Here is a 22,714-nt window from a genome sequence, read left to right as displayed (position 1 = left end):
GAAAGCAATGTAACAATAATGGGTATGAAATTTGGGTCTAAGCAGCTAGGCTTAAGATTTTAAAAATTTATGAAACACACTTAGCTAAAAGCAAACTGCAAGTCCCTACAGAGCCCTCAGTCATGGAGCCGAGAGACGATGTCCGACTTAGTGGGGTCTGCTCACGTGAAAGCACCTCCTTTGCAGAGATTCTGTGGAAGCTGATAATTATTCAATTAAGCTCCGATTGCCTCAAAACACCTAGCTTTTCTTCTGCAGCCGCCTTCACAGTTATGTTTATTATGAGTAACAGAAGACAGGGTTTTTGGTTGTTTCTTTCTTACATCATAGGTTAAACTAGAATAACATAACTCTAGCTATTCACCCCTCTTTTTACTCGATGGACTTTCGATTGTTTTTTTAAAAATATCAAATTCCCTTTAATAGAAAGAAAATTTAACACCATACAGGTTATTAAAAAAAAGACTTACATTCACAAGCTCTTAATGTACTTCTGGAAGAGATATTCTAAAAATATTCTAAGCAATGACAATATTAGGGTAAATGCACAGTCTCTAAGTGACTACTTATGAGGGGAATAATATTCAAATGGAGACGGTTGTTTGTTAAAAAGTAGATCTTATTCTTAGTTGCATTTCATATGGTAAAAATAAGACCACTTAAAAGAAAATGTTGCCATATTAAGGAGGGAAAATGTAGAGAAACAAGAACTTTTATAAACTCCGAGTGGGAGGGAAACTGATGCAAGTGCTTTTGGGGACAATTTGGCAATCTCTTATCAAAATGTAAAAGGCATGCGCCTTTCAATCTAGCAGTTTCCCCTACAAGATTTTATCCTGCAGATATATTTGTATACATGCACAAGACGTGCAGAGAAGACTGCTCATTGTAGCCTTGTTTATGCTAGTGAAGGGACAGGAACAACCTAACTGTCCTTAAGAAGGACAGTTAATAAATCATCATATGTCCACTCTATGTAGTCATTAAAAGTAATTCAATAAATCCACATGTGCTACTGTGGAAAGTTCCCTAAGACAGTAATTTTAAAAGGCAAAGTACAAAAGATATATACACATACATACAAGTAGAGCGTCACTGAAGGATTTCCTGAGGCACTCTTTACGAGTGGTTATTTGGAGATTTAAGGGGGTGTAAATTCCTCATTTTGTACCCTTTGATTTTTGTTTTTTTACAATGAACTTGTATTCCATTTTTAATATAAAAATTTTATTTTCTAACAAGCCTATTATTTTCCTCTAAATGCAATGAAGGCTGGAATCCAGATACCAGATATTCGGAGCATTTTCTGCAGGAAGCAAAATTACTCCACTGGAATGGAAGACACAAGCCTTGGGACTTCCCTAGTGTTCACAACGACTTATGGGAAAGCTGGTTTGTTCCTGACCCTGCAGGGATATTTACCCTCCATCACCACAACAGCTGATAGAACTCGACATCTGAAATATTTCCTGTATAAAGATGTGGAATTGTCCATTTGCAGCCTACTATAACACCGTTCTTTATGAACAGTACCTTTGAACCATACGATCCACAACATAAAACCCAAAAACTACTGTGTGCAAATAGTACTTGGGATCACATGGGTATTGCGTTACTTCCTTAAGTACAAGGGGTAATTATGGAAATGAAGCTTACGTGAGTGAAACATATTGCTGGAAAGAAAGAAACCCAGCTAGGTTTCAGCAGTCAATGTGCTTAACTCTGAATGGCAGTTGTATCCACAGATTTTTAAAATTTCTAAATGTATTTTTCACATGTAGGTATTTTTTAACAGGTTACCAATCTTGCCTTTTGTAGAATATGTTACATTTAAAACACGGATGTCTGAAAAAATAAAATATTCATAGATTTTTTAATCATTTTCATTATATATATTATTCTACATGTTAAATATAGTAGGAGGTAAATTGATCTCAGGTTTAAAGGGGGAAAGAATACCAGGAAGTCTTGCTACAGAAAACCTGCAACTTAACGATAATCATTCTTAATATTTTTTATTGTAAAAACCATCAGACTTTCAAAAGAATTTAAAAACTTTCTCAATATTATTTAATGAAAAAGTCTCATATTGTCACATATAGGATATATCAACATTTACTACTCATCTGTCATATTTAATGAAAAACATCATTATTGTATACTTGGAAAATCCTCAAACCCATTCTCCAGTGAGAGTCCATCATAATTTAAAGGGTATTTTCTCCACTCAAAAAAGAAATCTATTTTAAGGCTATAATTGTTATATACCAAAACAATACCTAGTTACATGCTTTACAGAGTCCCATGGAAAAATAATTCAATTGCTCCTAATCCCTGATGCAAGGCACTTCAAAGCACCCGCACACAACATCCGTGTAAACAGCAGTACAGTGCGTCACTTACATAACACGAAGGACTCACACAGCTGGCCTAGACTAAAGGGAAGAAAACCCGTCACAGCGCAGCGAAAAAGCATGCTCACACTCACAACGAGAAGTTCTCTTATTAGAAAGAGAACAAGCCATGTGACCGCTTAGAAAAGAAAAAAACCTCATAAATATTTTCATATTGAAAAACAGCATGCTCCCTGGGTATGTATGAAATCAGAATATTTAGAAGTGATCAGGAGTAAATGCAAAGCGCATTTCCGAGTACCCAGCTTTAAAATCCACCAGGCCTAATAGTCTGGACTCTTTGTAGCACCATGGAAAATGCATTAGAAAACCACAAAGGTGCATTTCTTCAGACCAGCATTGCCGTGAGGTTCATTTAGTCCACAGTAACAAACAGCAATGACGCAGCAAAGAACTTTTCAATTACTGGCTTATTAGATTTACCTAGTAAGAAAAACTCTGTATTACTTATTTTAGTACATCTCATGTACATAGAGCACCAGTTTAAGTAAGATTATCAAACACCTCCAGCATCTTCTTGCTCAGCCTGGAAGTTCATTTCTCATCACTTTCCATGATAGATTCTTAAAGCCACGGAGGATAAAATCAGAACAGTGACAGCTATTGAGAGGGACATGCAGTTCCTTCGCTGTCAACCGTTATGTCTCTCAAGTAAAACAGAGATGAAGGAACAAAATTTAAAAGGTCTACTGCGTTCTCTGGAACTTACCATCTCGTAGAATAGTTTCTGCCTACAAGAGGACCAACACACGGGGGAGGGAGGCCAAAGCCAGGCTCCATGTCCTGTCAGGACAGGCCGGGCTGGCCTTGCAGCTGCAGGGCCACACTCTACGTTTCTGCCGCTAAGAATCTCCTAAAGGCTCCCCACTGGGAAAGCAAAGAGGTCAGAGTGTGACTGCCACTCAGGGAGCCCATCAAACCTGCCAAAAACGACCCAATGAGGCTCCACGGAGGGTTAACTTCAGACACGAACATCAGCACAGCTGCCTCTGCACCCGTGCTAATGCTTATTAGCATGCGCTTCTTAGGCATGAAAGGGATAACGTTGTTATCTAGCTTTACGCACAGTTAGCAATCAAGTATAAATATTTAGACTGTTGCATTTTAAAATTACAGATTAAAAGTGATACCCAAAAGAAAGTCAATTTCTTCATACATGAAACAGTTTATAAAAAGCTGGAATGATGGTTAATTCAACTACAAAAACTCATATACCAAAAAAAACCCTACTTTTTCCTTCCAAACTACTTAGGTTTGTACAGTTGATTCTACCACACAACTGTACTGATTACATCACCAGAGTAAAACAGTAATAAAGTACTTCAGTTAGCACGCTGAGGGACTCTTCTTCACAGCTGCATTAAAACTGCAGCCTTGAAGCAGAGCTGAGCACCCTTCTTAAGCATGGCTTCCTTCTTCCTGTTCTTGCATCCCACAATGATTATGAAAGGAAGGAATCTGGTCTGTAAACGACTGGGTCATCCACGGCCCATTTGGAACGTCACTGAAAGTTGATTCTCCATTATCAGCTGCTGGGGGGAAAAGAAGATTAGTTTATACTATTTAAAAGCTTTCAATGATCAAAATCAGGAGATTTTAACAGTCCAGTGAAGAACGGTTAATAAAATAGTTAAGGAAGCTTCTTGAGTACAATGATAAGCGTCTGTTCTGTTTTCAAATCCAGGGCTGATAAATCCTCACTTGTTATTGAAGGAGGAAAATGCAACTAGGATGACTTAGAGTCAGTCACTTAAAGAAAATGAGCTGTAAGAGTTTGTGTAGTTAAACCTTAAATAACTACCAAATTTTCACTGAAAGTCACTAAACAGATTTCCTCTTTTGGTGAGGAAGATTGGCCCTGAGCTAACATCTATGCCAGTCTTCCTCTACTTTTTGTACCAGGGATGCTGCCACAGCGTGGCTTGACAAGCAGTGTGTAGGTCTGCACCCAGGATCCAAACCCATGAACCCCAGGCCACTGAAGTGGAGTGTGCGAACTTAACCACTACGCAACCAGGCCAGCCCCTAAACAGATTTTTACATTCCAATTCCCATTCTTCAATAATATCCTCTCTTTACAAAAACTTTTTTTCTCAATCCTGACAAAACCAAGTCTTTGCAAGGAACAAACATATGAAGGGGAACATACTTGGCCCATTTGAAGAGAAGCTGCAAGGTTCACTATTGCACAGATTGTCATTGTAAGCACCGCCATATGCTGCTTCATAACCCGGGTCATATTTTTCTTCCTTAACAGCCATCTTCTTTGCATCCTCTGTGAGGAGGGTAAAAGGGATTTAAAACTGATTTTGTACAACAATTTTGAAAATATCTTTATTCAAAAAACATCAGAACAAATCATTTTCTTGAATGTTCATATATACTGAGATATACCTTTTACTATAATCTTTTAAACTCTTTGTAACATACACTAAATTAGCTCACAAGAACTGTAAAAGCCTACTAGATTTAATTTTAGGTGGGCTACTGTTTCTTATACCCTCAACATCTGTGGGAGTATCCAGAGTAGACAGAAGACCTTGGTAGGAGATTTTAACAGTGACTAATATCCATTATCAGAGCACTCTGACTGCAAACGTAATTGTTTTCTTTCCTCCTGCTTTTAAATCCACAACATACTTTCTGTTATATATATTAAGAGTACATATATACTATATATTATCGTGTAATATATACATGAAATGAGTAAAACGAGTGATAATGGTAACGTACCTTGGGCCATCTGTAGGTCAAATGTATATTGCACCTCTTGAACGTCTGTGTTTCGTTCAATGCCCTTCAACTGATCCCTCAAGTCCTTGAGCTTGATGTAGTAATGAACTTTATCCTGGGCTCGAGGAAACTGAGCACATCTTGCACTGGATGATGGCATAACATAGCAGAGCTGGAATCAGAAAATTTTATAGTTACAGAAATCTTACAATGCTATTGAATCCACTCATATTGAGATTAGAAAATTTATCTTTCTTTGGGTTCATAACTTGATGCTTATCACATATCAATATATGCCAAACCGACAAAAGTAGTTACGTTTGAGTTCAAATTTGTAATATTTACTTACTACAAAGTCATAAAATCAAAAACAATGAGGCTCCCCCTCCCCGGATGTTCACGTATCAATTAACAGTCTTTTCTTTTTAACAGTAAGTATTCACAATTCAAAAGGTACAAAAGGCATATAAGTATAAACAAAAAGTCTCCCCTCCCAATTCTGTCTCTATGCACCTAGTTCTCTTCCCCAAGGGCAATCACGGTTGCTAGTTCCAGAGGTATTCCATGGATATACAATCAGATGTGTCTGATAAATGTACTCTTCCCCACCCCTTTAAAAACACACAAAGGATAACATGCTCTATTCCCTATCCGGCAGCTTGCTTTCTTACTTAACAACCTATCTCAGAGATAATTCTGCGTCAGATATCTAAATCAGAGTAAAAGGAACTTCCTTTTTTATAACTGTGTAACATTGTCATATTTATTTAACCAGAACCCAACTATGGGCATTTAGGTTGTTGCCAATCTTTTAATATTATAAGCTGTAGTGAAAAACCTTACATATATAAAACTTAGAATATGCGTGAGTAGATCTGTTGGATAAATTCCTAGAAGTGGAATGGCTAAGGAAAAAGACATTTGCAATTATCATTTTGGATGATGGCGACAAACTGTCCTTCATAGAGCATAACAAAAAATGGGATTTCCAAAAAAAAAAAAAAATAAATAAATAAATAAATAAATAAATAAATAAAGAGTACATACATAGTAAATTATACATGCTGCCAGTTGCCTCTTGTCAAAACCTTGTACCAATAAATGCAGTGTCCTTTAAAAAAAAAAAGGGACTTCCCGTTGCAATTTTTTTTTTTTTTTTGAGGAAGATTAGCCCTGAGCTAACTGCTGCCAATCCTCCTCTTTTCGCTGAGGAAGACTGGCCCTGAGCTAACATCCATGCCCATCTTCCTTTACTTTATATGTGGGACGCCTACCACAGCATGGTGTGCCAAGCGGTGCCATGTCTGCACCTGGGATCCGAACCCACGAACCCCAGGCTGCCGAAGCAGAATGCGTGCACTTAACTGCTGCGCCACCAGGCCAGCCCCCTAGTTGCAGTTTTTAAGTTGGCCTCCATACCACATATTACAGAAAAATATATATTATATATTTATTTTATTTTGTTTATGCAGCATGTAGACAGTCGTGATTCATAAAGATAGGCAGGTGCAAATGCTACCAGGTTTTGTAATCGCACATTTTTCAATCTCAAGATATTCTTCAATTAAAGTGATCCAGAAACTTAAAAAAGTAGATTTTTGGTTCAAAGTTGAATCACTCACATCAATAACTGTGAACATTTCATGACAAAGAATAAAATTTAAAAGATAAAAGCATGCACGGCTCATTCTAAGAGCTAACACGACCCGTCATGACATGATTCAAGTTCATTTATGATTGCGCTGTGATCACATATATCCGAGGGAGGCACCTGAGCCCCATCCGGCATTTCAGGGACAATAACGCAGTCGTCTACAGGAGGCACTGAACTCACCCACACAGTTTTACTCAAGCAGACAAGGGTGGGCCTGAATTTCAAGAAAGACTAGGCTACAACCTACTTTATCAACCACATATTTATAAGAAGTTAAAAACAGAAGAAATTTAAAAAGAAGTTCAAACATATGTAGGTAGCAGAAACTTTATACTGAGGTCTCCACAAAAACCTGTCGGCACAACAGCTTCTCCATCATTTAAAATGCTGTCTGTAGGGGCCGGCCCGTGGCCGAGTGGTTAAGTCTGCACACTCCGCTCCAGCGGCCCAGGGTTTCGCTTGTTTGGATCCTGGGCGCGGACGTGACGCTGCTCATCAAGCCATGCTGAGGCGGCATCCCACATGCCACACCTAGAAGGACCCACAACTAAAAATATATACAACTATGTACTGGGGGGCTTTGGGGAGAAAAAGGAAACATAAAATCTTAAAAAAAAAATGTCTGTAACACATGGGTGTCTGCGTGTGTGTTGTTTTTTAAAAAGTTGTAAACAAAACTTAAAACTATATTTAAGAGGCAAAATTCGAACCAAATGTCTGCAGAAATGACAGAGTTGAACACCCTGCTCCTCGATGATGCCTTTATGTCTAGACATTTGAACCAAGTGCTGGTCAGGTCGGATGCCTGTGTGCAGCTGGGCTGCAATATTTATACGGCTTTAAAGCAAAACGGGGCTAAGATATGGAAACGGGGCAATTAGCAGTGTTACTAATTGGGATCCTGTCTCTATTTATGTACATATGTAAATATATATGTATTTATACAACTGAACAAGGGCTAACGCCCCTGGAATCTGACAAGGATATGCCATTAAGTATATTTTTGAAACTAGTATGTGAGCCAGCTTCTCTCAGTATTTTAGCCAAATAACGTATCATTAAAACATCTGACAAATGTTTCTTTTTCTAATAAAACTGTAACAGTATCTGAATTAATTTGCAACTATTAGTTCAAATTGATATATAGATAGCATTCAACAAAATACAGTGTGGTTTTTTTATGGCATAAATCACAAGGGATAGGACAAATAAAAGAGAAACTAAAAAAAATTCATATTTAGCTGATTTACAAATGTAATTTTAAGGACTTACAGTTTCTGTGTCTGGGATCTTATGGGGTTGAAGTCCAAATTCTAAGTTCTTAACCTTTATTCCAAAAACTTCTTTACTAAAAATTTCATAAATACCTAAAATAAAATATAAACATATTGACATTGCCCATACTGTTAGCAAAGAAAAAAGATAAAATTTAGAAGTAAATCTTACATTTTCCATTAAACACTGCTATTCGTGGCTGATACTTCTGTAATTTCTCCACTAGAATACGTCCTCCTTCACGAAATTCTTTACTAAAATCGAATTGAAAAGTATCACAATATAAGAATGGCAATACTTATGCTAAATTCAGATAGCTTTCAATAAAAGATCTATCCATGTATTTGTTAAGCTCGGCTGGCACTAGATACACATGGTGTTCATAGAGTATATGAGGCGCCGGCACGGTCGAGGTTCCCACCTATAAAGATAAATGTTACGTAATTACCTGGAAAGATCCTTGCTGCCTGGTGTTGTCCTTTCCACCATATTGGTAAACCCAATACCATACCTCCCTGGTAAAGTGTGGTCATCCATATGGTTCAGTTGGACCTCACTCAGCCCTGACATAAACAGACACTTCCCTGTGACAAGAGAGTTCAGTTTATTTCCATAGGTCAAAGGTCTTTGCTCCATGAATTACAATCTATTCTTGAAATTGAAAAAAAAAAAAGATTTAGGATATTTAAAAAATTGTAACATAGTAATTGTTTGCTATGCTATTTGACCTATGTGCTGAGTACTGCGGCCCCTTGCATGGACTGTCTCATTAATCATCCTAACTACCTTATGAGACATCCCTATTCTTATCTCCTCTCCACAGGAGGTTAAGGTAAATGCCTGTCAGGAATACACAGCTAGTCAATGTGGGAAACCGTGAAACCGTTTGTTTTCCTTTCTGATAACTGGTGACTCCACCACCTGCCCCTGGAATCCCTCAAACAGATAAACATTCACCAGTGGACTCAGAACATTCAAACATCCTGACAGCGGAGAAAATGAAAAGTTCAAACTTCTCCAGAAATTTTTTTAAATAATGGAGACAATGTCATTAGTTCCAAAAACAGTCTACTGTCATTTGCCCTAAATGTGTTCAATGTTACTCTTAGATAATTAACTAGTATTTCCTGAGGGGCCTACTGTATGCCTTGTTCTAACAGGCAGTGTGAGGTAAGATGACTTGTACAGAGGACAACGAGACAGTAGCTTTACATGGTTCTAAAGCTCACTTTACAAGCATGAGGGTCTTTAATACTATTTTCTGCTAGATATGAAGTGTCTATTGAGAATGTTTCCAATCACAGCATTTCTTAACTATTACAACTTAGTTACCAGTGATCAACGCATTTTATCTCTTCTAGGAAATAAGATGAGAAGAAATCTGGAGAGGTCCGTATTTTGTCTATACTGGCACAACAATGTACTATTGTTACTATGTCTGTACATAACAAGTAAAAGAAAATCATTGAAAGAAAGTACTACTGCTCATCTGAAACAATTCAAGCAAAAGAAAAGCAGTCCTTTTCATGTCCCTCCACTCTCATACACCAAAATGTTAACAGCGACGCATCATTTCAAACCTTTTATTTTTGTGTAGACACACACACACACAGAAAATATAGTCTCTTTTTAAAACACAATTTGGTTAAAAAAAAATCCCCCAAACTATTAGAAAAGAATATCTAGTTTAAAAGCAAAATAAAAACAGCACCCACTTACAAAAATGGTTTCCAGGTCCAGGGTAATGATGACCTTTGTAAGCAGCCATTAGTCCTGGGTTTATGCCAATCTATAAAACAAAATGTTTACACATTTCAGTCTTGAAAAGAAGGCTTTAAGACTTAAGGTTTCTGTGGAGGAGTGGTGGACAAAACTGAATTTATTAAAATAACAATTTAATCCAGCACCATAAGCAATATTGTTTATCGATTAGCTACTCGTGATCTGAACCAAGTACCCCATTTTGAGGAGAGAAATATCCTTTATATCAAAAGTTTTGCTCTTGGGGCCGGCTCCGTGGCCGAGTGGTTAAGTTTGCGTGATCTGCTGCAGCCGCCCAGGGTTCGGATCCTGGGCGCGGACATGGCACCGCTGGTCAGGCCACGGTGAGGCGGCGTCCCTCATCCCACAACTAGAGGGACCTGCAACTAAGATATACAACTATGGCGGGGGGGGGGGGTGGTTTGGGAAATAAAGCAGAAAAAACCCAAAAAAGATTGGCAACAGTTGTTAGCCCAGGTGCCAATCCTTAAAAGAAAAAAAGGAAGATTGGCAACAGTTGCTAGCCTAGGTGCCAATCTTTAAAAAAATAAAAAAGTTTTGCTCTTGTTTTTAAACATGAGTTTGACTCCCTCATGTGCCCAGGCCCCTACCTCCAGCCACCTTCGCTGGAGAGAGAGAGGTCCTGGGGCAGTCCATCAGACTGAGCCCAGGTCCAGCCACAAGTTGGCTTCTCGACTCAGTGAGCAGCTTACTCCACATCATCTACACAGCCGTCTGCGTGCTGATGTCTCTTACAGTTATAGACAAAAACCAAAGTTCAAAATCAGTGTCATCATCTATGAAGAACTCCCAGGTGGCATGCAATCTATGGACTATTTTATTTAATTGCAACCATATGAGGCAGGTACTATTACCACCCGTTTCACCAATGAGGAAACTGCTGTTTAGGAAGGTTAAGGTTTGTCCAAGGTCACATCGACTTGGCAGGATTTGAAACCAGACAGCCCCCCTTCCTGAAAACACCTACATAACACAACCTCATGAAGGTGACACTATTTGCTACCAAAAGGATTCTTAGAAATGGACTTTTTCGGCAAAATGCTATTTGCAAGGATAAAGGTGAAGTAAAGTTCATCCATCAATACTACTTATAAAACCAAATGAGGACAAAAATCCTTACAATCACAATGTCCAGATTGAAGGTCAAAATGTCTGGGAGAGTCTTGGTCAAAAGTTCAGCTTCTGAAACACCATTAAAACGGTCTACTTTTCGTTTCACTTTAAACGTGTCTGTTATTTTTTCTTGCTTTTCTTTTGATTTTGTGGACTTCCCAGATTTTTTGGTCTCAGCAGGTTTTTTGGGTTCCGCTGGTTTTTTTGGTTCTGTTGTTCTGGGTTTTCTTTTCCTTCCTTTTGGAGTCTCTGAAACACAATGGATATAGATGCAGAAAACCATAACTTACAAACTTTAGGCAGCTTTCCCCCAAAAAGCCACCCTTTCAACATCCTTTTTACCTTTCTCTTCTATGTCCCAACATCAGTCTCGTCTGCAGTATCTTCCCCTTCCTTCATCCTAGAAATCGTTCATGTGGCCTCACCCCCACCCTCTGCTGGCTGTCCTTGGGATGAAATATCCATAATCATCATAGATTGATTTTCCACACACTCTTACCTGGCATTCTGGACTCCCTAGGGATAAAGTATCTATGTACCATTTTATAGGAATTCTAAATGTAAATACATAAATAATTAAGTAAACAAATGAAAGAATAGATAGAAAAATAGGGAGGAAGGGAAACATTGTAACTTAATTTCCCCATAATTTCCGGCAGTAGAAAACTTCCACTGGTTTGTTGGCTTGTTCTGGAGATTGAGCGTACATTCTGTTCCAAACACAGCCAAGGAGGTGAATTTAGAGGTTGCTAAGGATGAACTCTCTGGGCTGGCAGTATTTTTCAAAAGGCAAGACGAGGAATCCGATCTCAGGATCTAAAGCAGTTTCTCAATCTTGGCACTACTGACATCTTAGGCTGAATAATTTTTGGTTGTGGGGTCTGTCCTGTGCATTATAGAAGGTTTAACAGGAACCCTGGTCTCTATCCACTAGATGCCAGTAGTATCCTGCCAGTCATGACAATCAACAGATCAAGGGTCTCTACATACTGCCAAATGTCCCTTGGGGGCAAAATCACCTCAGGTCAAGAATTGCTGACCTAAAGTTGCCCAAGAGGAAGTTACCCACCAGGAAGCCTTGGCTTCCTCACCCTTAACTCGTTAACATCTCTCAATTTCTCAGGCCCCTACCCCATTCTACTGCTATTTGGCCTTTCCCCACCTGACCCTCCCATCATCCTTCCTCTCTTCTATCTCACACAGCATTAGCCTCTCCCTAGGCCAAGGAACCCACCTCCACTGGCTTGTAGCTGGGGACATCCTAGTGCTCCCTGCCCAGAAAAACAGGAGATAAGGGCAGGGGTCCTCCAATGCAGTGGAGTTAGATGTGTTCCTGGACTCATAAACCGAAACTCCGGGCACATTTCTCATCCAATACTGCTACGATGGAGAAAATCATTACCTTCTCTCCACCCCCGAACCCCCAGCCCCCAACTCTATTCTCTTCTCTTCTAATCCTCTGTCTTGGTGAATTGTACCTCCTTCATCCAACAGCCTGGGAGTTACTTCCAGATTCCTCTTTCTCCCTCTTCCCCCACATGAAATCTATTAACTATGGCCAGGTAATTTTACCTCCTGAGTATGTCCTAATTCTGTCCTTCTCCACCTCTTCAGGTCCTCTTCATTTTTCCCCAGATTATTCAAACAGTCTCTAATCCACTCCTTGCCTCCGAGTTCTGCCTTGCTCTCTACCATCCAATCCAGCCTCTATTATATTTCCAGACTGATTTTTCAAATGTCCATCTATTTAAGTAACCCTCTGCCTATATTCTCTCAAGAGCTCCCTGTTACCTTCAGGACAGAATATACATTCTTTAGGTTAAACAAGCCTCAACTGCCCCCACCTGGCCTCATCTCTCACCATTCCTGTGCTCCACCCCAGACTCCAATGACACGGAACCACTCAGTGCTTTAACTGTCATGCTTCTTCATGTCTGTGCTTTGGTGCGAGCCAATCCCTTGGCCTGGAATCTTCCCCATCCTGTTCTCCTAAAGTCTCCTCACTCTTGAGTTTCAGAGCTCTGGAAGCTGCCTCTGCGCCTCAGTGTGAGTTAGGCGCCAACCCCGTGCACTCTCACAGCATCCTGCACCCTCTTCACGGCCCAGTGTGCTGAGGCATAATGCGTGTCGACTTATTTTCCTCTACTAGATTATGAAATATTCAAGGGCAGGATCCATGTTCTTTTATTCTCCAAAACCTACCACAGTGCCTGGCACAGACTAAGTACTTAAAAAGTGGATTAAATTTTAAACACTAAAATAGAGCTAAAATTCATCATTAAATCCTTTCTTAAATACATTGGCTAATCTAATAGCTAATTTTCTAACCTATCCTGGCGAACACTACCTTGTACGGGTTCCTGAGCAGCAGCTGCGGCTGGAACTTCTGCTGGCATTTGCTGTTCATTCATTACTGCCATATTAGGAGCTTCAGCCATCATTTGTTGAAATGGAAATGTATAAAAAGCTTGAGCTTGCTGAAGGGAGTAGCTAAAAGAACAATCAAGTATATCATGATAAAATTACCCAAATGTAAGTTTACATGATCAGCTGTAAAAAAACTTTAGGATCAAATATTTTCTAACCAGACTGTGGTATTCATTTCGAGTCAATAATAGGGACAAAGAGAGGAGGCAGAGCTATTTCCCTATGTCCACCTTCACTAACCTTCATCAACTTTTACCGAGTGCCTACTAAGCAGATGTTAATTAACCCTCACACTGTTTAACGACAAGATGTGTCATCAATAAAACTCACCAGTCCTGTCGAGTCAGGCTGTACTTTCTCTGAAATGAGATCATGGGAATTTTCTAGTAGAGAGACTTGAGAGGCCCACCAGCCTGTACAAGGTTGAAATGTCCACAAAAATAATTTGTGTCCCTACCTTCAGTATTTAATCCTCTTGTGCAAAGATCCCCTCCAATCGAACTTCCCCCCCCAGCTTGACATATGAGTGACATATAATATTGTGTAAATATAAGGTGCACATGTTATCTGATACATACTGCAAAATGATTACCACCATAGCCTTACGCACCACTCCATCACGTCATGTAATTACCATTTCTTTTTTATGGTGAGAACAGTTAAGATCTACTCTCCTAGTAACTTTCAAGTATATAACACAGTATTGTTAGCTATCACCCTGCTGTCCATTAGTGGCCCCGAACTTGTTACTCTTATAACTGGAAGTCATAGCCTTGGCCCAACATCTCCCATTCCCACCCCTCCTCCAACCTAACTTCAGGTCCTCTTTTGGTTCATTTGCCTGTTTACTTATTTATTCATTGGCTCTGTTTTTAATTGTTGCTGGGTTGTTTTTTTTTTGCCACTAAATGGGGACTAGAAATAGATATTTTGTAAATGTGTATGAATTTATGGAAAAAAATCACTCTAAACCTCTCTTCTGAACATGATTTAAACTTTGTTCAAAGCATTCTGTTCAATGTAAGGAACACAGGCCTTCACAGAAAATAACTTTCCAAAAGTATTTCTGATGACCATAAACCACTCTCTCAAGTTGTTGCCATCAACACAAAGCTAGGGAAGTAAACATGTATTTTATGAAACTCGAGTCACAGCTGATGCCAAATAATGCCATTAAATAAGCGTTAGGAAGAAAAACACTAGGAAATAAAATGGGTAAGTGCCATTTACCATTTGGAGAGAACACTCTGATTTTCTGCGGCAAGATCCTTTACTTACTAGTTTTCTTTTTCCATGACATGTGGAGAAAGACAGGGAGCTCAGAAAGCAGAGATTAAAAAGGCAAACTAGTACACTTTAAATGGGTCAACTTTATAGTATGTAAATCATATCTTAAAAAATGGCAAACTAGGGGCCAGCCCTGTGGTGTAGCAGTTAAGGTCACATGCTCTGCTTTGGCTGCCCGGGGTTCACGGGTTTCCTGGGCACAGACCTACACACCGCTCATCAAGCAATGCTGTGGCAGTGTCCCACATACAAAACACAGAAAGACTGGCACAGATGTTAGCTTAGGGCCAATCTCCCTCACCAAAAAAAAAAAAAAAAAAAGGAAACTAAAGCATTCCCCTGGATAAGCTTAAATGGCTGAGGCAGATCCAAGGTTACAGACTACCCATGGGTAGCTGGGTTAGGATGTTGGATGCTCAAAGGAAAACAGGGGCCCAATCCCTTGTTTATCCAATGACAAACCACCAGAGAGGCATTTAACTTCAAGCTATCTTTTAAGGGTAAGTTGATAAGAAATGATTAAGCATTAGCGAGAAGGATATTAAACTATATCCTAAGAGTTTTATTTCTTTAAATACATTGTTCTCAAATTATATAAAAAAATAAAGACAATACAATGATTTAGTAAACTATAGTAGATTAACATGAAAAAATACTATGCAGCTCCTAAAAATTAAATTTGATATTCTGTAAGAGCACAGAAAATGTTTTCTATTTTAAAGTGGAGGGGCTGGCCCCAAGGCCGAGTGGTTAAGTTCGCGCACTCCGCTGCAGGTGGCCCAGTGTTTCGTTGGTCCGAATCCTGGGTGCGGACATGGCACTGCTCATCAAACCACACTGAGGCAGCGTCCCACATGCCACAACTAGAAGGACCCACAACGAAGAATATACAACTATGTATCTGGGGGCTTTGGGGAGAAAAAGGAAAAAAATTAAGGTCTTAAAAAATAAATAAAGTGGAAAATACAAAATAGTATTGTAAATAATGCTGCACATAGGGAAAATATGGAGGCAAGTTCTAGAAGTTAAAATATAACAACGAAGAAAAGTGCTTAAATTGCACCCAGCACAAAGTAAAATGTCCTCTTTTTTTCACACTTTTAATACCATTCATAGCTCTTTTCAATAAATTGTCAAAATGTTTCTTGTTCAGTGTTCATGACTGAAATACTCTGCTGAGTGGCTTGATGTGGCTGGGTTACACTGAGAGCTCATGTGCAGTGATGCTCTGGAAATTCTAGTAAAACGAACTTTAACCTTTGGTTGTGGCCAGTGGCAGTTTTCTGAGATGCAAACAGCCCTTTCAGCTGGAATACATAAAAATAAAGACATGTGGTCACAGTAAATGAGCGGCCAGGAATGCATGAGGTCTGTTCTCAGTCTGTCACACTGTCGAGAAGGCAACCAGCCACTCTCGCTCATGTTTCTCGCTATCACTCTCAGAGTTTCACAGGTGTGTCCCATTTTGAGCACTTCACAAAAATCCAAACTTAAAATATGTATACAAATGAGAGACACCATTCACATTACAACAGGATTCTGAACTTTAAAAAATAAATTTCTGGGGCTGGCCCCGTGGCCGAGCGGTTAAGTTCGTGCGCTCTGCTGCAGGCAGCCCAGTGTTTCGTTGGTTCGAATCCTGGGCGCGGACATGACACTGCTCATCAAACCATGCTGAGGCAGCGTCCCACATGCCACAACTAGAAGGACCCACAACGAAGAATATGCAACTATGTACCGGGGGGCTTTAGGGAGGAAAAGGGAAAAAATAAAATCTTTAAAAAAAAATAATAAATTTCTAAAATGTGGCTCCCTTAGTATATTGAGGGGGTCATCAAGCATCAAAAGATCAGAAATTCTGGGGCTCAGAAATCGAAAATTAAAATTTTAGAAATCAGTGGGTTGAAGAAAAAGTAAAGAATACTGAAGAAAAAGCCCTGAAGTTTTATTTTAGAGATATATATCAATTTTGAAAGAAATCCAGAAACTTATCTATAATATCGATGTGTCCCTTAATTTAAACGATCCCTGGCACTTAACAATAAGTTAAATTAGAACAGAAATAGAAAAATAAAGCTATGCAAAATAGAATGTGTAAGTTCTGAGGTATTATACTATCTTTAAATGTTAAATTTCGCCTGATCATCTCAACGGCTTCCTAACAGCCAGAACAAAAGGAAAGAGGGTGGATTACAACATTCTTATTACTTGGCAGAAGAAAGCATTACATTTGTACAAAAACCTTCATGAACTCGAATGCCAGGAAACCAAAGCATTCTGGATAATTTAATTTTCTATTATCAGTAAGTTAAATCTGTAAGCAGCATAAACCTGTTTCAACCTTAATGTGAAAATACTTCTTAAATACATTTGTTGTATTTATATATGACAACTGCCGCTTCATAATGCAGAATTCTGCAATGTGTATGAAGAGTAATTTTCTCCGGATGAGAGGGATGGCAACAGAGAGCATTAGTGGAGTCATTCATCCTCTCAGGACCTGTTTCCTCACTATGAAAATGAGGGTGAGATTCAGCGATGTCTATATATACGGAGAATGTGTAGGAAAGGGGACCAAGTCTGTCCTGACTCAGAACAGATCCTAAAGAGTTCTCATTTTCTCTAACTCCCTGATATCCAACTTACAAGCATGATGAATGGCTTTACTTCCCCTTGTTCACTTTTCTTCCCTGTTGTTTTGTTTGTCCCCGCTCTGTCCCACAGTTAACCTGTTCCTCTCTCCCAGCCTCCATTAGCAGCCCCCTTCTCCTGAACAACAGTGCTCAAAGGATTGGATTTTAAAGCCGTCTGAAATTGATGGGCTGTGTATTTTCCTAATGAATTGTGTGTCTTTCGACAGTCTTTCTCAAAACACACACACACACACACACACTCACACTCACACAGACACACAGCTGACAGAATCCAGTTGATTCAGATTTTGCTGTATTTCAAAAAACTAACTCTTTAAGGTTTTCTCTAAAATGAACAACTCCAACTTTAATCTTCGGTTATTTTCCACTACTTAAAATATTTAAGTTGCTCTTTTCTAAATACATGTGTCTTAGTTCGTTTGGGTTGCCATAACAAAACACCATAGACTGAGTGGTTTATAAACAACAAATATTTATTTCTCATAGTGACGGAGGCTGGAAAGTCCAAGTTGAAGGTGCCAGCAGATTAGTTTCTGGTGAGGACACCCCTTCTGGTTCACAGAGGGCCCCCTTCTTGCTGTGTCCTCCCCAAGGCAGAAGGGATGAGGGCGCTCTCTTGGCCTCTTTTATAAGGGCACTAATCCCATTCATGAGGGCTCCACCTTCATGACCCAGTCACCTCCCAAAGGCCCCACCTCCACATACCATCACACTGGGGTTTAGGTTTCAACCTAGGAATTTTGGAAGGACACAAACCTTCAGTTTATAGAAAAATTTTATTATTTTCATCTAAACAAGCATATACAACACCGAATACTTACAAAATAACAATCAATGCTAACTAATTCAAACGCTCAATTAAAGGGGACTACTTATGTAAACCTCTCTTGGAATACCATCATAACTATTTAAAGACTACACTCAGTATGGCTAAACGGAAGTGTGTGTGTTCACCATGAATTACTGGGAATTTACTGTGCAGTCCACTAAAAACTGTAAACACAAAGATTTAGAACAAGCCAGAGTCCCCAGTTCATTTAACTACTCTTCATATAGTATGACTTCAAGTTTCCTCACTATTTGGTCATTTTTTGGTGCTCAGAATCAAACACAATAAAAATACTCCAGATACAGCCTCATCTTCCTGAAACTGAGCAGGGCTATCAACTTCCTCATTCTGGAACCGTATTACAGAATCCATTACACTAGCCTTACTGGCACCCACATTACACTGTCGATTCACACTGAGTTTTCCATCAATGAAGGCTGCCCTTTATCACCTCTCCCTCATCGCACATTTGTATCATTGATTTTTCTGTACCTAAGCACAGGATTGTGCCTCTTTTTGTAAAAGATGATTCACCATTTCAGCCAGCTGGGATTGATCTGGATTCTGATTCCAACTATCAATTCCACAAACCCCTCCGGGAATTAGGTCACTCACAAATTTTATCAGCATGTCATCAGCACCTCGAAGTTGCTAACTGCTGAAAAGAACAAAGGTGGGGTAGAACTACATGGCACATCAGTCCAGAGCTCTCTTCAGCCCGCCCTTGATTCTTTCAGTAGGAAGCCAGTTTTGATTTCACCTAATTGGACTGCTGTCAGTCCATCTTCACCTTGCCCACAAAAAGAAGTGTCGCAGGGCTCAGCTGCTAGGGAGGCAGACTGAAGCCACACCGCCTGGGTTCAAATTTCAGCTCAGCCATTTACTAGCTCTGTAGGCAAGTTTCTTAACCTCTTTATGTCCCAGCTTCCATGTCTGTAAAATAGGAATAGTCGCACCTAATTCACTGGTTATGAGGATTAAATTAGTTAACACATGTGAGACACTTAAAACAGTGCCTAGTATACCGTAAATTTGCTATAATAATAATAAGACAGCAAGAGATGATTAAATATTTCTGGTACCTCCTGATGCTGTCTAGTCTAGTTCCTTTTAAATATGCTCAATAACCACTGAGAAGTAAAAAATTTGTTTAGGATCAGTCCGATACATTAGAGGACAGACTCCACCACTGAAAGAAACAGGGACTCACGTGTTTATTTCTAGGCCTCAGGCCCCTCTCCCGCTGTCTACAAGTTCTTAGACTGCTGTAATCTGGCCTCTCACTTTAAATACAACTTATCTAGGCCAGGAAATATGATTTCTGTTGGTGCAGCTAAAAGTTTTCTTTCTTTTGTTTTTTCAAGATTGGCACCTGAGCCAACATCTGTTGCCAATCTTCTTCTTCTTCTTTTCTTTCCTCTTCTCCCCAAAGTCCCCCAGTATATAGTTGTATACTCTAGTTGTATGTCCTTCTGGTTGTGCTGTGTGGGATGCCGCCTCAGCATGGCTCCATGAGCAGTGCCATGGCCGCACCCAGGATCCAAACCGGCGAAACCCTGAAGCAGAGTGTGCAAACTTAACCACTTAGCCACGCGGTGGGCCCCTAAAAGTTCTCTTAAATGCCGTCACTGATCTTGAGCTTTAAATCTCTCTTACAGACTTTCCTTCTGCCATTTCTAGTCTACAATCATTTTTCTTAACATAGGAGATGAGAAATCAAAATCAGAACGAAGTGCTTATGTTTTCTGTCATCAACTAACACCATGCCAGTGGACTAGGCAGAAAACCCAAAACATTCTCGTCACTCTTGTTGTCCACACGTAACTAAAAAAGTCGTTCTTGGTCTCCTTACCATTTCTAGAAAGGCCGATCTCATTTGAGGGTTAACCTTTCCTGTCTTCATTTTCAGTGGTCCATGTCACACTTTTCCAGTCTGTGTCACTTTTCTAGTCATTTTTGACTTGGCATCCTACTTTCCAATTTTGGTAAATGTCCTTTTCAGGCTTGGCTCATTAGAAGGTCCTCTTCTTTCTTTTTTCCTTTCTGGTCAGATTCTAAGTGCTTGTTATGACTCTTGAACTATCTTCTCTTTTAAAAAAAAAAAAAGAATCTATATCCATGGTAAAGTAAATTCATTACACCCAGCATTCCATTCCATTCCTTGATTAGCACAAAGTCAAGGGGGACAGAGAACAGCTTTCTCACACTATCTAGGGCCTGAGTCATTTCAGAATTCCCAAAGATAAGCGCTATACTTAGAGTATTAACACAGAATTCTCCACATGTCCAGAGGTGACAGCTTTGCCAGTCAGAATAAAAAATGGTCTATAACCGTATGGATGAAGTTAAGACAGAATGTAAGTTAGACAGTTTTGAGCTAAACCCTGTACCAGATACCTATTACTCTGCTGTCAGACAGTGAGTAAGGTCTTATAATGTGTAATTTATTTGATGGTAGGCTTTACCCAGGTTTCAATTCTGATCTGAAGATCACAAAGGCGAGAGCAATTTCCACCAGTTCTGGTGAATTCTTTTATTTGTAAAGTTCTTCTAGGAAAGAAGTGGAGTACTTTATTTCAGGATTTGATCCACAAAGTCAGAATAAAGTCTACACTTTATCTACATATATCTCCTTTCCTAAACTCCAAGACAATTTATTTTGGTTACTTAAGTACGCCCCTTCCACATAATACTGATTCACAGCATGTCAGAACTGGATTCCAGACATGCCCTTTTTACAGACACGACCAGGCCCAGAGAAGCTAAGTGTCTTGCCTAAGTTCAGAGCCCATTAGTCATTGAGTCTGGGTAATTCTCCACGAGGTCTAATAGTATTTTATTCCAATGTAAACTATTTCTTTTTCTTCTTAAAGACCCTGTTACCATAACTATTTATTTTTTCATTTGGCTTTCTGTCTGGAGTTCAAATCGCTGCTTCCGGAGAATGTCTCTCCACGTAGCTAACATTCCTCAAAGTACATATTAAAAGTAAATTTTTAAGCTCGTCCTCAAGATCAGCATAAGACGTTTTTAGATGACTCCTCGGGAGTGTTATTCATAGTCCCAGAATTCAAGAGCTCTAGGATGGCAATGTTATCTCGTGGCCCTGGATGTTGCCTTTAGCAAACCTTTGGGGGAGGAAGCCACAGCCAATCTACCAACTCTAAAACGAAAACTCCTGGAGTGACACGTGTGCTGCTCCATCTTTACAGCTCTTTGCATGATAATGGAGGGTGAAGGGAAATGTACCCAAGAATAGCAACCGGAAGGAAATACTAACGGGAGACTGTTAGCTGCTTATTAACGCATCCTAAAGGCTGCTAGAAGCCGGGAAGGACCGAAGAGAGGTCCAGGTGCACGAGGCGCGGCGCCGGAGCGACTCGGGAGGGGAGGGGCTCAAGCAGGCCGGCAGTGCGCACGCGCCGCCCCGGCCTTTGTACTCGGGCCGCGGCATTTAAAGACCCCTGCGTGCGTGCGCGCGCCCGCCGGCCGGCCCCGCCACGAGGGGCGCGGGGGGAGGGGCGGCGCTCCGCCCCGGCCTTACCTGCCCGCGTTCTCCGCTTCCATTCCCTGCTGCCGCTCGTGGGGGCGGCTGCTCCTGCCAGGCAAGCGAGCGACTGGTCTCTGTAGTACCGCGGCCTACGAACGGCGGTACGACAAGAACCAGAGACTCGGACACGATTGCCGGCAGAACTGTGTCAGCGGCTAGCGCTCAAGCTCCTCCCCCAATCTCCTCGTCCCCCCTCCCCCCAACCCCGAGCCCTCTCCGCGCGGCGCTTCCGCCTGCTTGGAGCCAAATCCCACGCCTGTGGTCATCACGTGACACAGAGCAACCAATCACGTTCGCTCCCGTCTCGTTGGTTCTCCTGCTCGCCGCTTGGCCTTTCGGGAAAGGTGGAGGGCAAAAAAGGGTGGGAGCAGGAGCGCTCTACTTACGGAAGTTTTTGTCCGCCCTGACTTTTTCCTGGCAGGCGGATGCGGGGGAGTGAAAGGGTGAGGTCGTCCCACGGTGCTGTGCAGACAGGCCGGTTATGCTTATCAGGATTATCCAGGCCTTTCCACCCGAAATTTTATGCCGATTAACAGCAGTAGTTTGCGTTAATAATCAAGTATTAATTATTAGGTGTGACATCGGGGCATCTTTGGAATCAGAAAACGTGTGAATCGAGGCCTCTGTACCATCTTGGGCCTCAGTTTCCTAATCTGTAAAACGAGAGTGATTGTAAAACTGCTTTGTAAAATGTAAAGCTTTATGTAAACCATTGTCTGCTCTACTTTGGAAGTGTACACATATTAAAGATTTGAAGTCTATGAAAATAGATGCCATTCAGGCACTCTCTCCTCTTTATACCTTCCCAGACTAGCCCCTCTGTTTTATTTCTCAGTGGCTCTTACAGCTAGTGTTTGTTTCATTAGTTCTCAAGTTGTCACTGGTTTTTGTACAGTGACTTCATGAAATAACGCTTAATGGAGACAGGCTTTTCTGTTGCTCTAGTTTGCGTGATGAAAAGCATGGCTGCTGTATTAGTTAGCTTTCTCTAGTTAA

The 22,714-nt window shown here is 40.3% G+C and overlaps 2 protein-coding genes across 9 annotated transcripts in view; one reads left to right on the top strand and one right to left on the bottom strand.

Moving 5' to 3' along the window:
* The window catches only part of GLT8D2 (glycosyltransferase 8 domain containing 2), a 38,055-nt gene extending 35,144 nt beyond the window's left edge, over positions 1-2,911 (top strand). For all 3 annotated transcript variants that reach the window (XM_044746081.2, XM_070507175.1, XM_070507174.1), the window contains one exon: positions 1,272-2,911. In XM_044746081.2, the coding sequence (XP_044602016.1) occupies positions 1,272-1,444 (173 nt within the window). In that variant the 3' untranslated portion in view covers positions 1,445-2,911. The remainder of the gene's footprint in view (positions 1-1,271) is intronic.
* TDG (thymine DNA glycosylase) lies at positions 2,000-21,977 on the bottom strand. 6 transcript variants are annotated; one of them, XM_014865796.3, is made up of 11 exons: positions 21,713-21,977; positions 20,021-20,256; positions 13,319-13,461; positions 10,979-11,220; positions 9,796-9,865; positions 8,525-8,660; positions 8,248-8,330; positions 8,074-8,168; positions 5,148-5,319; positions 4,564-4,689; positions 2,000-3,946 (listed from the first exon to the last, which is right to left on the bottom strand). In XM_014865796.3, exons 3-11 carry the CDS (start codon positions 13,410-13,412, stop codon positions 3,813-3,815), a joined length of 1,152 nt encoding a protein of 383 aa, XP_014721282.1. In that variant the 5' UTR covers positions 13,413-13,461; positions 20,021-20,256; positions 21,713-21,977; the 3' UTR covers positions 2,000-3,812. The 6 variants fall into 6 exon arrangements, with proteins under 6 accessions (XP_014721282.1, XP_070363272.1, XP_014721280.1 ...); XM_070507171.1 differs by having other exon boundaries at positions 2,000-3,943; XM_014865794.3 differs by lacking the exon at positions 20,021-20,256.
* Between the last annotated feature and the right edge of the window lie 737 nt (positions 21,978-22,714).

This window comes from Equus asinus, chromosome 4, assembly GCF_041296235.1.
Source record: "Equus asinus isolate D_3611 breed Donkey chromosome 4, EquAss-T2T_v2, whole genome shotgun sequence".
Lineage (NCBI taxonomy): Eukaryota > Metazoa > Chordata > Mammalia > Perissodactyla > Equidae > Equus > Equus asinus.
This window is presented reverse-complemented; position numbering and strand designations above follow the sequence as displayed.